Genomic DNA, 16,161 nt, shown 5'->3' on the forward strand with positions numbered 1-16,161 from the left:
GCAAGTGCATATGCAACTACAGGATGTGCATTGAGTGTGCTTGTCAAAAATGTTTAATTTACTTTGAGGCTTTTAAGATTAAAATATTAAAGCAGTGAAAAGTCAAACACAACAGTGGAATTAGTATTTTCGCTTTGAATTTGTCAGGCACTTAATGTGATACGGAATTACTTTACAAGGGGCGCTTCAAATGTGAATTAGTGAACCCCCAATGTTCGATAGCGTAAAAAAATATTCTACAATTTAAAATTTGTTCTATTGACGACAATAATTTTATATAAGGTTATATTTTTAGTAAATTAATATATTTTTTTATCCTTAAAGTTTAAACTTTTGACTTCGTTTTTGCTTGAAGCAACGATAGAGTTAAACATAAAATTATTCTTCGTCCATTTATTCGTCATTATAAATTTAATCCAGATTCAGCTGATATCGATTATATGAGAGAGGTACTTGATCAAAAAGTATTTGAAATGAAAGATTTTCAATTGTTTCAAGTGAAATACAAATTAATACTAAAATCAGCAAGAATTTTTATTCAATTAATTGAATCGATGTAAAATTAGACGGTCAACTAACTTCAACTTTATTCCACATACAATACACCTTAGATTCCCTAATATTGATAAGTGGAACTTAAATTATTAGGTTTTTTGAATAAAACTTGTAAATATATATATATATATATATATATATATATACACACACATTGATATATTGTGTATTGCAATAAAACTTTGTAGGCCTATCAAAATAACGAAAAAAGTTTACATAAATATGAACTGAAAAACGCTTCGTTTTTGAGTTACAGGCAGTCAACTATGCAATGTCCTACATGGTCACACAATTTAGAAGGCTAAATTACTGATTTTATCTTACACTGAGTTATGTCTGAGAAATCACAGTGAAAACAGTATAAGACAAACGAAAAGTAATGTGTATGATTTTCTTTTCCTGATGGTGCTGATACATGTAGTGAAACATGTAGGAGAAAATATTTCTGACTAATATATGGTAGACGATAATAAAAATTACGTATATGTTTTCAGTAAAAAATAAAACATATACGCGTCATACGGTAAAAAGTGCTGATCAAAAAGTTACTGTATGTGTAAAAGGAAACCTCATTTTAAGTGAACTCATTTTTGTATTCCTCATACCTTAAAATGTAAAAAAAAATTTACATCCCCCTCCATTCACACTATTCAACCGAAAATAATACCGCCCATTTCTTCGAAAAGTCGGTAAACATCTAAATATTAAAATAAATAAAACCAGTAGGGGTATTCATGTGTATTTTTTATTCCACACAAAATCATTGAGGACAATTGTCTCTTCAATTTACGCAAAATCTTTTGCGGGATAACAATTTATTACCTAGTTTTCTAGTTATTTTTATTTTCTTGTACGAAGTAAAGGAAGTATTGTAATCGCGAAACGTTTCGCTTTTCATATTTCAACGGAAATACCCATTTTGACCATCTCTGAATCCATTTTGACTAGTTCGGCGTGAGGTCTGTACGTACGAATGTATGTCGCATAACTCAAAAACGATTAGTCGGAGGATGTTGAAATTTTGGATTTAACACTGTTGCAACATCTAACATCTAGTTGGCACCTCCCTTTTGACTGCAATCGAAATTAAAACAGAAATTTTAATTAATGAAATAGAGGAATCTTAAAGGGAAGGCTCATCGGTTCGAAGAGACTCCATCACTCTCTCTCTCTCTCTCTCTCTCTTTCTTTTTTTAAATTTATTGATTTAATAATTATTTTTCCGTGGTTGTAAAAAAATCATTACAATAAATAATATTCTAATAAAAAAAAATGAAAAACTTATTAGTGAAATAAAATTTTATGTACTTATAAAAATGGGTAAATATAATTTAATAGGCATTACATAAGTGAATATGTAATATATTTGGTGAAACATCTGACAATTATAATTTAGAATCGTATTATTTTTGAAATTTCTTAACAAATTCTTATAAAAATTGTATATTTATTTAAAAAAAATAATTTTATTAAGTTATTTGACAGAAAAATATAATACATTTTTAGACTGTATTCAGTTTAAAGTGGTAGTTGCAATTTTTTTTTTCACTTGTGCGTAATATGCACAAGATTTTTGGTGTTTGGCATAAATAAAAGTTAATAATTAAAGTATTCCGTTTAGTGAACTCCTGTATACTGGTTACAAATATTATACGGTGTAGAATAATCAGTGTGTATTATTGGATTATTTGGTAAACAATTTATTTAAAGAGTAATCAAGGGACTTTTACTCTAACCTAATATTTCAGGTAAGATTGTTGAATTAATAATCGTATAAATATTATAATTGTATAAGACTAATATTTTAGCAATTGTGTAACTATCCACTTTTATTAAAGAATTGGAGGATTGTATCTCAATTTCAAATGAAATAAGTTTAAATGAAATGCAGAAAAACTGTATATATAGTTTAATAGACGTACAAGGAAGTCATGTCGTGTTTACATCAAATTTTTTGGAAAGGTAAAAGAAGTTCAAATTAAAAGAATATAAGATAATTATCGCTTGTAATTAAAAAAAAAATTAAAAACATTAAGTTTTTTAATATGTTAACAGGTTCATTCAGACATCAAAAAAGATTTTTGAAAGAGAGATCGTTAATTTTTGAAAGAGAGCTTGTTTTACTAGCTATTTTGCATAACATTTATTTCTTTAGCAAGAGATATTAAACTAATATAATATAAATGAATAATTTCTTTTTCTTTTTTTTTTTGCCATTGCAAATATTTAATGATTTCTTATGGCCAATGATTTTAATAATAGTCTGCTTCTAAAATAATTCAAAAGGTAAATTTCAAAATTTTAAACGTTTATTTTCTTAGAGGATTTCCAAATCCTCATTCGGTGTAAAAATTTTGTCGGCAACTCGGATAAACTTATTCTAGATTTATATAGTTAAATTTTGTTACTGTAAATTAAGTTATTACTCTACTTATCATTTACGTTGAAGAATAAAGCAATTTCCCTTTTCGTGTAAGGGATCTGCGAAAAATAGACAGGAACTTCTTTAAAATTGGTTTTTATTAACAAAATTTATCGCGATGGAGAAAGAATAAACCCATTTAATAGAAACTGGTTGGACTAAAACAGTGATCATTAGTTACCTATTAAAGGTTTAATTTAACAAAGCCGCTCTCCTCATTGGAATAATAGAAATTGCGCTTTTCTTTATAATTTTTTTTTTTTGCATTAAAATCTTAGTAAATAATAATTAAATAAGATCAACGACTAGTGATATGATACGACTGGTGTCGTATATTAAATGCGGACAACTTAAAATTAATTAAAACTTTCAGACTTTAAACAAAATAACAGCACATGATCATTTTAAAGAAGAACAAAAAGACGGAAGGCGACTTCTTTAATCAATAATTTTAAATAATTTAAGTACTCTATGTACGGGCTAGCCTTTCCACGGGCTTTCAGATCTTAATAAGATCCTGGACAGTCTGGTTTATGAGCAGACGGTTACCCAAAATTGTATTTGTATATATTATGTAATTAGCCCTAAAAATCTTTTACAATCAGATGCGTTTCATGAATAACTTCGTACAAAATGGACAAGGATGTGTAAAAAAAATCGACTTTATTTTATATTATTGTGACCTCGAACACGCATCATTTGCACGTATTTTTAACAAGGAAAATGAAATGGAAGAAACGATAGGTGAAAAATGGCTTACCTTTGGCTAGAATCGAAATGTAAAATTACGTTTAATGAATCATTATTAGCTGTAAATGTAATAATAAATATATCTTTTAAATTAGTACTACGTTTAGAAATTTAGAATTATGTTTTTCTCAGATACTGAACTGATTATGACATTATGAGAAGATTGTAATAAGCGATGAGTGATAATAAAAAAAAATTATTTTAGCAAAAATCGATAGATTTATAATACCCATAAATATTATTCAACATCTGTAACTATATCGCATGAGCAAATATACACCCACAAATCTTAATGTTTATTTATGCTGTAAAGTTGTTTATGTAATAAAGTAGTAAACAGTCTAAGTTAAAAAAAAAGGAATCAAAAGTAATAGTGAATGTTTAACATTCATATGCATATAACGATCAGACTGCACACTGTACTTACCTACCTTAGCCACCACCACACTTATATTCACCTTGACCATTATACGAGTATGTTTCAAAGGTCATTAGTTGCACGTTTTGTAATAAAAAAAAATTAATGCATGGTTCTCAGATATGATACACAGCTTTCCTATCTAACTAGTGAGCAATAGGAAAAGACTTGTAAAGAAAAAAAGAGTAAATAAAAATTAATAAATATTCATTTAATCGCAGGTTCTTTTTTCTCGCAATATGCGATTAACTAGTATTAATTAATATTATTAAATCGACTAATTCATCTGACGTAAAAATTATTTGCATTCGTGTGTGGGAGATTTTCATTGATTACATAACAGCCTAAATCCTTGGCCTTGGCGTTTCTCGGTAGGGCACGGGCATTTCAGTAGCTTTACACTTCTTGTAATGTAAAAATTGTAATTATATGTAAATTGTACTAGCTGCTGATGAAGAGCTATTTTTATTGATTTTAGTACTGATAACTAGCTAATAAAATTTATTAGAAACCCATAAAACTAATCAAATGTAGTTTTATAAGCTGTAAATTTAGAAACGATAAACTAAATAAATAAAGAAAAACCACAAATTTCTGAACTGAATTAACCCAAAATACTTAAATAATGTATAGTATTGTAACTAAATTATAAAATAAACTGGAAATTATAGTATCGCATTCGCACGGTAATATTAATGGATAGTTTACAATCTATTTTTCCTAATGTATACTTTGTAATCCGGTCAACTAGTGAACAAAACCGACTCCCCCCACTGACCAGTGAGATGAGGATGATATATACATGTAAATATATATATAGTCTTGTACAGACTCAGACCGACCATTCCTGAGACGTGTAGTTAATTGAAACCCAACCACCAAAGTAAACCGGTATCCACAGTCTACAATCAAATCCGTATAAAAGCAACTAGGATTTGAACCTCGGAATAGTTGACTTTGAAAATCAGCCGTTAGCAGATTTGCGACGATGAGCTAACCATTTGACCAGCCCGGTGGCTTAGATATAATTGAAGTATAAGATATTAAAAAATTGTTATAAATGTAAAAGAATCGAGTAAAAAATATTTTTTTCAAGCTAAATTAAGAAAAAAATAAGAAAACTTTAATAATTTAATTTTAACTAACCTTAGATTAAACTATTTCTACAGATTTTCTTATATGAAAAAAATAAATAAAAATAGATTAGAGATAGTGAAGGTGAAGAAGAGATATGGAGGAGTTTAGCTGGTGTGTTTTTATTAATTAAGGAATGAACTAAAGTTAATTGAATTAAACTCTTAAAAAATCTTAGGTTCTTATTGTATTGTACTCGTGTATTAAAAGAGATAAATAAAATGCAGGTTAAATTTTTAAGAAATTTTATTTTAGTAGTATAAAATTAACTCCAGATTAAAAATACGGTTGGAATTATTTTTTTTTTTTGTAAATTTTATTTTTATTTCTACCCTAGAGATAATTTTTGTGTAGCGAGTTTGATGTTGTATATTGTAATAGTAGTTTAAAATTAGAGGATATCGACGAACGACGATTGAACAATGAACAATCATTGTATGTGGGGTACATAGCTAAAAACAAATATCTTTTAATCTGCAAATAGTGTCCACCGTTAACTAGCAATTTTGAGATAAAATGCGGGACGTGTCGCCTCAGAGTTAATTAATTGCTTGTACGACTCGTGTAATTTAATTATTAAAGTTGTATTTGTGACGGCATTTAGTTATAGATTATTCATGAGATTTTGAACTTAAATTTTAAGCTATTTCCGTATTAGTTACTAATTTATTTACTTCCTCCCGAAATGTATAACACTTTCTTAAGGTAATAATCCCTTTGATATTTTTTTACGATAACAATAACCCTTTCTAACTGACGGATGATTATATTAACTATGAGAAACGCCAAGTCTGCCTGGGATTCAAATTCAAAACCTTCCGTATTAAGGCACACTTCTATTACGCCACGGAAGTTATTAGATAATCTTTCATTTGATTCGTTTAAACATTTTTTTTTTCTAGAAAATTTATGATGGACCACGAACACGTAGTTGCTTTCTGCAACAGTTTCATTATAATATTTTTATTAAATTACACTTACCGTATAACTACCTACATTACCGTTGTTATCTATCGGATTTTAAAATTAAACCGACTCGGTTTGAAAATAAAAAATACAGACCATGCTGCGCGGCAACATTATTACTGTTTCCGTAAAATATCAATATCATTTTATTTCTAGTAACTGTAATTTATAATTTTTATTGTATGTCGGGGTGGTATAGAGGGGTAGTGCATGCTACCCGAGCGGAAGGTTAATGCTTCAAAGCAGAACGGACCGCTTATATTTATACGCCTATGACTCCAAAAGCTACATTTTGTTGTTGGATTCTAATTAATGACAAATCCTGTTTGGTACATCAAGCTACAGGTATAAGAACAAGGAAGGCAGCTCCCAGCATGTCTGTTTTTCAAATAGCTATTAGATGTTTGAAGACTTACAGAATATCACGAAAAAATGTTAGTTTCCCTCTCGACGATCTAAAAACATTATTTAGTTAATCTTATGTTTCGATTCTTCGTCTTTGAAAATATTTACATTCATCGATTTCTCTCTTTCGTTGCTGAATAGCAACGGAAGAAGAAAGACATGGCTGTCATTTCCAAATTTTGGTGGATTTTCTTCGATAAAAAGCGAATCGCATCATCTGCGTTTTGGTTCTGAATGTAATATTTGTTTTCTATAAAAATCACTGAAGTAGGAAATATCTGTAACTGTAAGTGACTTTTACAATCCAAAATAATTGTAAAATATGGTAGTGAGGGTCTATAGCGCACTTGATTTTCGAGCACCATGCACCTATTTAAGCGCTTATTTCTTTTAATTACTAATGAGAACAAAAAAATATTTTTAACATTGTGTCAGTGTAATTAATAGCAATGGACTGGAGCCAGTGACGGATGAATTACGCACTAAAATTAGCATAATACTGACGTAATTGCCTCTCTTGCTACCTCTTTCACACTCTTTCTCACGAACATTCCCCTCACCATCCCATACAAACAAGAATCAAGATTTTTTGTAATTTTCAGCTAGTATACTTTGCCTAATGGCAAAATCTAATTCGGTACCCCATTAGGTTATTTGTCTCCGAAAATTTTTCCTGATTTGGAAAGTGTATTTTGAACCACAAATTTGAGATTTTTCTTTACTTAAAACAGATATATAATTATACATCATAATAGTAGTAAAAAGTCTCTTCCTGCAATGGTTGCAGGGATTATATAAAACGTTAACTTATTTCTTAGGCGTTTCTAATTTTTGGAAATACGGTTTTTGAACGTTATTTAAAATAAAATTTAATAATAAACATTTTATTTATTACAATATTATTATTTGCGGTTTCTAAAATTTCAACCATCCTTCACATTCTGAATTAAGAATTATAAATCAAGTTAATATTACTTGGATTTAGTAATTTGTTTTTTCATAGTTAAATGAAAATCACGAATATACGATAAAAAGCCAAATTAAAGTTTTTCTTTACGTTGATGCTTAAATAAGAATTTATACTGCTTACACTTCTTATGAAATTACGGTAAGATTTTTATCAAGTTTCTTTACTGCCTCGTGATATAACTATTTTGAATTTCCATATCCTTCAGGTAAGGTATTTTAAAATTTTAAAAGTGTTTAAAATTTACTACAGTACACTGCTTTAAAGTGAAATCATGTCTGATTAAAATATTAGCTACATTTATTGAATCTTAACTTCTAAACCTAAGCAAGCACAAACAGTTATATTTTTTCCTTAAAATAAATTACGTTGTAATAAATTAAAAATAAAACTTCTGGTGACTATATTATTAGAAAATCTTGTTCGTTAATAGGTTTCAATTTTAAATTTAAAGAATCAGTCAATAAAAGAGATTTTGGATGAAGAGAATTTAATACCGAAAAGCAGTATAAGTACGTAACTAAGAAATAAACGACTCATAGTATGTATGTAATTTTTACTTTTTGGCATGTCTTAATAAATGGAAAATATACTATGTAAGATATGGAACTAATTTCTTTATTATTAATGGTTAACCGAATTATAAGAAACTGAAAGTTTTAAGCAATCTTCAAGAAACTGACAGAAAAAAAGCCGCTTTCATTCTTTAATTAATTTGCTGTCTCCTAATTTGTTTTCTGTCGTACATTACGGCTAGCAGCTAAAGAATACCCGATGTGATAGTGTTATTACTCGAGGCGGCAAAGGTGGCGGTCAGTTCTCTACGTAACAAGCAACAATCAGAATTTTTTTTACTACGTATTCATGCTATGGTGCTTCAGTTTAATATTTGATATTTAGACACTGCATTATCATAATCGAATATTTCAATTCATTCACATACACACACATGCGCGCGCACACGAAAAATAAGGACGAAGTTGTTATAATTATTAATAATGTTTCTACGTACAGTTGATACGGTTATTGCGATTTGTTATTATGCATTCAATAAAATTATTGAAAAAATAAAGGTAGAATAATACCTGTAAGGATTCAGCTGCCTTTATCAGAGAAGACAATTGTTCTTGTCCTACACTTATTTCTCCTCTGTACATGAAGTCTACAATGGCTTGCACCTCCCATCCTCTTAAATCTTTTAAAACGATCACAGGATGTTTGCATGGTGTCTCTGAGAATATTCGCTGGAAGTATGGACTGAAACATAATAAAGAATTTTTTTAGTTTGAATTATCTAAGTAATTATTTAAACATAAAAAAAAATATGTGAAATTATATTAAGAATATTTGTTTTCCTTGTATCCTTATAAAATAACTATCAAGTAGGGAATTAAGATGTGTTACTTTGGAGAAACTTAAGAATAAATTGTAAAATTACCTACTGCGGGTTATTTCTGTCGGAAGGTAAGAGATCAAATGATCAGTTTACAGAAAAGACTATTCAAGATTTCAGTTTCATCTCAATTTAATTTACAAATAATTAATTTTTAGTAAAAAGGTTCATGTCCTAGTCTTGGCAATGATAACTGCAGAAGTGAATAACGTTACAGAATTGTACATATTATAAGATAAATTCTAACGTATAAAAAAAACAAAAAAAACAAAAAACAAATTGAAGTAATAAAGAAGAGCAAAAATCTAGTTAAGTAGCTCTTGATTATAAGATAATCAACAGCTACTTAATCTCAATAGGTCAATAGGTCTTTGTACGGCATCGGAGAAGAAACAGAATGCTCGCAGCGGTTCTTTTATGGATGGAGAAACTGTGGCAGGAGATAAACAGTACCGCTCCAAGCTAAGCCTCAAGATCCCTTTAAGGCAGAGAGCATCGATCAATCTCACAACCCTTTGGGAAAATGGCAAATTTTTGACCAGAATGAGAGCAGTAGAAGAATGATAAAGGATCTTGTGTCTTAAATTAAAGGATCACCTGTAATACGTGATACTTAAATATGTTTATCTTTAATATACGGCAGATATTAAATTCAGAGGAAAACTTGCACATTCTCTGGATTGTAACTTGTTCATTTGCTCGAGATTGCAGAATGTCTACACATTTAAGTCCCTCTGGGTTAGTAAAACTTTACGAAAGATAAATTTCACTGGCATAGAAAACTGATCTTTGATTAATTGTTAAGTAGCAAATTATTTGATCATAATTGTTACCTTACTCTCTACGCCGCGTTATTACCCGGTTGGGAAATATTATTCCTGTTTAAAGCAAAATGGCAGTTATAACTTCCATGGTTGAAGCTATTGTGCGTTGAAGAGAGGCAGGTGATGGCGAGTAGAAGTACCTCGCACGGGTCGTAGTTGATGAAGTGCTCTTTTTCGGTTGTGGCTTGTGTTTTATTGTTGTTTATGTCATTATTATTCATTGTATTGTATATATGCAGTTGGGCGAGATTATTTTCTGTATGTATTAAGCGTATTGATTTTGATGTATATAGGTGACGTGCATCGTTGGTATTTATAAATGTATTTTGTGTATTTTATTAATCATGTCTTCATATATTATGTAGGCGAGTATTCGGGTCGGGGCTTATGTTGTGAATTTTATTGTTTTATTGTTGCATATTATGGCGTTTGTCATAGTAGTTTTCAGTACTATCATGTAAAATTCTCTAAAAGGTTATTACCGGTCATCATATGTAAGAAATTACTTTCGGGAGTAAGTTAAGTAGTTAATCCATGTAAGGGGAAAAAGTGTAGAGCATAACATTGTTCAGCACATGAAAATTGTACTGAACAATTATTTGCAACTATGTGGCCGAAAATTATTCGGGGTGGTCGTTTTTGCAGAGGTGGTGACCTCTTGCAGGGTGGGGACTGAGTTAAGCTTAAAAAGTGGGTCCGGTCTCCACCTGGTACAATTGAAAAAAAAAAGGTTAAAGCAAAAATCAGTGTAACTGATTTTATATACGAGTAAATGTATTCTTTATAACTCTTCCCTTGTGATTATCATCTAGAATTCGCTAAGCTAAATCAATCGAAATAGAATAAAGCATAATTGTTAGAATGTTATCCAAATTAAGTGAAGTATGCATAATAAATAGAAATTTGTTTCTGAACCCTCAATTAAAAAATTCTTCAAGTAGTAAAACTTCTAGTTTGTACTTTAAGACCATTTACAACACATCATGAAATTGAAATTAAAAGGGTGGTCGTCTGAAAAGCCCTACACTTTTTTCACACACTAACGATAAGACTAGGCAAAAAACTACTTAATTTTTCAGTCCACTTATTTTTTGGCCCATTCTAAACACAAATATTGATTAAATTTTTAAATTAGTTTTTTTTAAATTCTCATCTTTCCTTCTAACTTGAACACTGTAGACGTTTAAAATATCGATAAATGTGTTTATTTTCATGGAAGGGATTAAAAGTGATTACAATTTTTAGACTCGTGTAGTAATTGTAATCAATGATAATTAACTTAAACAGCTACAGATATATCTGTTGTGAGCACGTACGTTTGTTATATACTATACATTCATATTATATAGAAAACAAATTTATTACAAACAAGCTATTGCATTCACTAAAATATATTTCGCTATTCTGCATGCAATATGTAAATTATACTTTAAATATAATGATCTTCATTTTGTACTACTAGTAGTCGCTACTGCATAAATACTTTTCCTACCCTGCGTTTAGTTTATGAATTATTTTGGTTTAAGAAGATATATATTATAATTTTACAGTTTACCCTGTATTATTTTAGGGTTTTTTTGTGTGTTTTTTTTTTTATTCAATACTAAAATAATTTTTTCGCATTTGAAAATAGGGAAAAAAATTTTGTTTAATAATAATTATTGTTGTCGATGTTTATATTAATTTTTAATTTTCCGACTGCATAACAGAAAAAATAACATTTGTGGAATGATATTTTGTTGTAGTAATATGAAAGTAGAAAAGTTGAGAAGAGGAAGAGAAAGGTAGATAGAAATATATTGACTGATTAATTAATTAATTCTTTATTACTGGAAAGGTTGAGATGGATGAATTAACCAGGTTTTTGAATTATTATATCATTTACAAATAACAATTAACTTATCTAACCAAAAATTTAAATAATTTCAATAAGAAAATATTTAAACATTAAATTTTCACTTTGAAGGCATTTGAAATTAATAATGTGAAATTAAAAAAAAATGAGAAAAAACACAAAAAATGCTCAAGTAATATATAGTAATTAATTAATATTATTATATTAATATAATAAGTAATCCTGAGCTTTATAAATAAATTATTCGCCAATCATTCATACAACTTAGTAGTAGACTCTAAAAAAATTTTCTTTTGTAAAATTTGTAGAATTTATTTATTTATTATTCTATTAAATTCTTATAGTTCTTTCGTGACCAAGTTTATAAATTTCGTGGAATGTAGATAAACATTATCTGTTGAAGATTTCTGTCTTACATTTTTGAATTTTTAGTAAATATTCAGAATACTTACTCCTGTTTCCATTTTCTGCAATTCTCTCATTTTTACTTTCGGGTCTAGCGCTGTAGCGGAGCTATAGCTGAAGAAAGGAAAGTATTGTAATCGGTCTAATTTGGGCATGTGCGGTTTTCACCGGATCTTGACTATGTCGACACTTAAGGAACCAAAATGAAAATTTTCCGGATGTTCGTGTGTACGTGTGTGTGTTCGGTGTCGCCTTCTAAATCACCTTATAACTTCAGAAGTACCGGACCAAACTTGGTCAGATTACTTCTATATATAGGGCGATGATGCCATTAAATTTTCAACTTAAAAGGTCAAGGGGGTGAGGCTGTACAGCAGTCACCTGCATAGCAAGTCATCATTTCATGATTTCACCTAATTAAGGTCTTATTTTTCTTAAGCACATTTGTTAACAATTAAAAAATAATAATATTTGCAAAATCGCATCAACACCCCAAAAATGCTCTAAACAAGTGGATAAGTGGATATACTGCGTCAATAGTATCCCTTGTCACCAAAAGGAGCGCTAGTGTAGCACTGATGTACAGCTGTTCTAGTCGCTTGCTATCTTGTGACGTCACATTTGGGTGGTAGAACTAAATAAATGAATAATATTTAAAGTGTAAAAAGGTAACTCGTCGGGAAAAAGCCGCGTGACGGGAAATTCCTACAACTGTGTTATCAGCTTTTATCAAATACTGCCCTTTGGTTCTTCTGTACTACTAAAAATACAAGAACACCAATTATGTACTGCTTAAATTAGTTTATTTTCAACGATTTCATCATATTATAGCATGATATCATACAAGCGTCTACCCCGTCAGATTATAAATAAAACGATCAGGAAATTTTTACTTTGCGGAGAACTGATGATTGTACATTATGCTTATTTTAGTACAGCATAATTATTGAATTGGCTGCTTTATTAATCTGCTGTTGTTATAAGCTTATGGTTGATTTGCTAATTCAGATTAACATTATAATCTGTTAAAATGATTCAGAACGTGTTTTACACACTTACGTAACTTGCGTTCTTAAATGAGGCATTCACATACACACACACACACACACACACACACACACACACACACACACACACATATATATATATATATAAATATATTATGCGTGTGCGCGTGCGCGTATGTCTAAAATACTAAAATCTGTTGTGATCTTGATTTTATTCAACGGGTCACCTATAAGAGAAGCTTGGCTTTGGCCATCGTAACGGACAGTATTTAATAATTTATTACTTACCAGTATTTTTTATTACATTACGATCATTATCAATACAATAACACCTTTATTTAGTTATTACATGTCTTGTTTAATCATTCAATGCTACAACTCAAACAAATATGTAAATCAACTTACAGTATCTATTTTCCTCCCTTTATTATAAACTTCAACTGAACTGTATTGAAAGTAATAACATAGAGAGAAATCGCCAATAAATCAATAAATAAGAGTCATTATTTCATTAAGGAGGAGAGTGACTTCTACGATCAGGTAGGAAGTAGTTAATAAAGAGCAGCCTTCGTAGGAAGGCTCTGAATCCCGTTTTTGAGGATAAAGGATGTTAAGGTACATAAAAAAGAAATTTTAGAGAAACTATGCGTGTTTTAATGTTCTGCGCTGGTAAACTGTGAGAAGAAATTTAAATTTAAAAAAAGACATAATTTCATATTTACTGAAACTATTTTCCCATATGAAACAAAAGGGGATATATATAAATATGAACTATCAGCCAGTAAATGCGAAATTTTAGGATTCCCAGAAAATTATTATAAAAGTGTGTATTCCAGTGCTTAGGAAGACAGATAGAATCTTTAAAGCACAGATGGATGAATAATATCAGAGAGGTTATTAAGAGTAAAAATTACAATTGAAAGAAAAGATAAAGGGGATTGCGGGATCAGAAATATGATCTTAACTGTAATAAATAGTAAAAGTAAAGTAAAGAAAAAAAGTGATAAAAAAATGTATATATAATAATATTAAAGAATCTCGTATTACCTTGTTTTGATATTTTTCGAATGTAGAATGTGTGAAATAAAATTAAAATTAAAAAGAAGAAATATGACCGACATGAAAAGAACTGTAAGATGTAAAGGATAAAGTTACATTCAGACAGAGCAGAAGTAGAGAACCCGAAAAAATTATAAAAGAGTGTAAAATGATAGCGGTGATAATGAATTAGTTGCCACAGGAAAACTTAACCTATATTATTGCGATAAATTCCATTCTCTGAAAGATAATAAATTCAATCATATTATACCGGAATTACATCCAAAAACTATTTAGCAAATATCAGTAATACTGGTGCAAGAATCTGAAAGCACTGACCGAGGATATTTAAGTTAACCGAGATCCGGGGTCTTTATTTCAGATACCGCGCTATGACGAAGTTACAAGTGAAACGAGGATGTCAAACGCTGAAAGACACATCCCTTGATAAGCTCTTATATGCAATACTTTTAATCTTTGCTTAATGAAGAAGATGCGATTGATCTGAACCAGAGACAAGTTGGACACCTGTTACAGAAACCGAAGCTTTGCGACAATCAACCAGGTTGGGAAAGAAGTACCGTAATATGAAAAGACGCAGCTGAGGCTTGATTGGAAACCTGTTTAGATTTTTGGGCGACCCAAAGACAATGGATATTCGAGCAGCGCTATGTAATGTAAATTCAACCCCTAAATACTTGAACTGGGTTGTAGATCTCAACTCTAGGATAGTACCACTGAAATTCCAAAAATATTATTACCCTACTTTATTGATACTGTGTAGTTATTTTCATGGTTGAGTAGTTAAAGACTAAACCAACTTCTAGAAAGAAGTTTCTATTGCCTCTAGTGTTAATCGCATGCATCTGCCAGTAAAACACAGCAGTAGAATACTGTACATAAAGACCAGAGAATTAATATGATACCCACAAGAATATTTCATGTGAGATAGACCTGAGGATAATATTCACAACTACAGTCCAGAGTAGCGAGGGCAAGAGATCATCTTGGCACGCAGTTCGAATAACAGACACGAAACCAAATTTTAAACAAGCGCAGAGTAACTCAGTCAGAATTAAACTAGAATTGAAAGCTTTAGTAAGTAATCGAAGCCAGGAGGCCAAGTCTATACGAAACTTGAGTGATATGACTCAGAATCGAAAGTCAATGCAGCAAAATAGACGAATCTATTTTGTGCAGGCTTCATAGATGATTGAGGCTAGAATGTAATGTTTCCTCATAGCCGCCTAAAAAAATGCATCAACAACTTTGAACTCTAAGAACATATCAGACAGAATTTTTTATAGATGCCGTCCAACAGAACTAATAATTACTGTCAGGAAGTAAGTCTGATATTTCCAATGAACATTGGCTTTTTAGGAATGAAGATTGCACGGCTTCTCTGAACAAACTGAGGGCATCCTCTGAACAAACCGATGAGTATATGACAACACTGTAAAATTAACTAGAGGGGGAAGTATGGACAATTAATTTTATATCGATACAAGATTTGTCGCCTCGTTGTTGACACTGACGCCCGTACAAAAGAAACTGCGGGAAGTTTTTTTATGGTGATTCCCAAGGGCAGGACCGGATGGAGCGCGAAAACGTCGGTCAACGATAAAAATATTAATCAAGTGTGAATAAACAGGAAGGTTGCAAACAGCATCCACGGTAGGAAAAGTTTGACAGTCAAACATATATTTCCGTCAGGGTAAACTTTGGTATATATATTACACGTTTTACTCCAATAGCTATTTTTTTATTATTTATTAGTTTTTTGTAACAAATTGTGATAAATAAGTAATTTTCCAATAAAATCTTCTTCTTCACAGCAGAAATAAATTTTAATTTTTAAGGGGCTTACTAACCTAGTTGGTAAAAGCGAATAAATAAAATTTATTTGTTAGTAAGCGAACGCACAGCTGCAGACCTAAATGTACCTTAATTTTAGAGACTATTTTCAACATTTACTCATGCCAGACTAGTACTGGTATGTTAGTTCTTAATATCGATCTTACG

At 30.2% G+C, this 16,161-nt stretch overlaps 1 protein-coding gene across 1 annotated transcript in view; it reads right to left on the reverse strand.

Moving 5' to 3' along the window:
- Window positions 1–16,161, reverse strand: part of lov (BTB/POZ domain-containing jim lovell protein) — a 230,493-nt gene that overhangs the window by 51,958 nt on the left and 162,374 nt on the right. Inside the window, exon 4 of the mRNA XM_075354833.1 lies at window positions 8,703–8,874. Within this exon, the coding sequence (XP_075210948.1) occupies window positions 8,703–8,874 (172 nt within the window). The remainder of the gene's footprint in view (window positions 1–8,702; window positions 8,875–16,161) is intronic.

The sequence above is a fragment of the Lycorma delicatula genome, chromosome 1 (assembly GCF_047948215.1).
Source record: "Lycorma delicatula isolate Av1 chromosome 1, ASM4794821v1, whole genome shotgun sequence".
NCBI classification, from domain to species: Eukaryota; Metazoa; Arthropoda; class Insecta; order Hemiptera; family Fulgoridae; genus Lycorma; species Lycorma delicatula.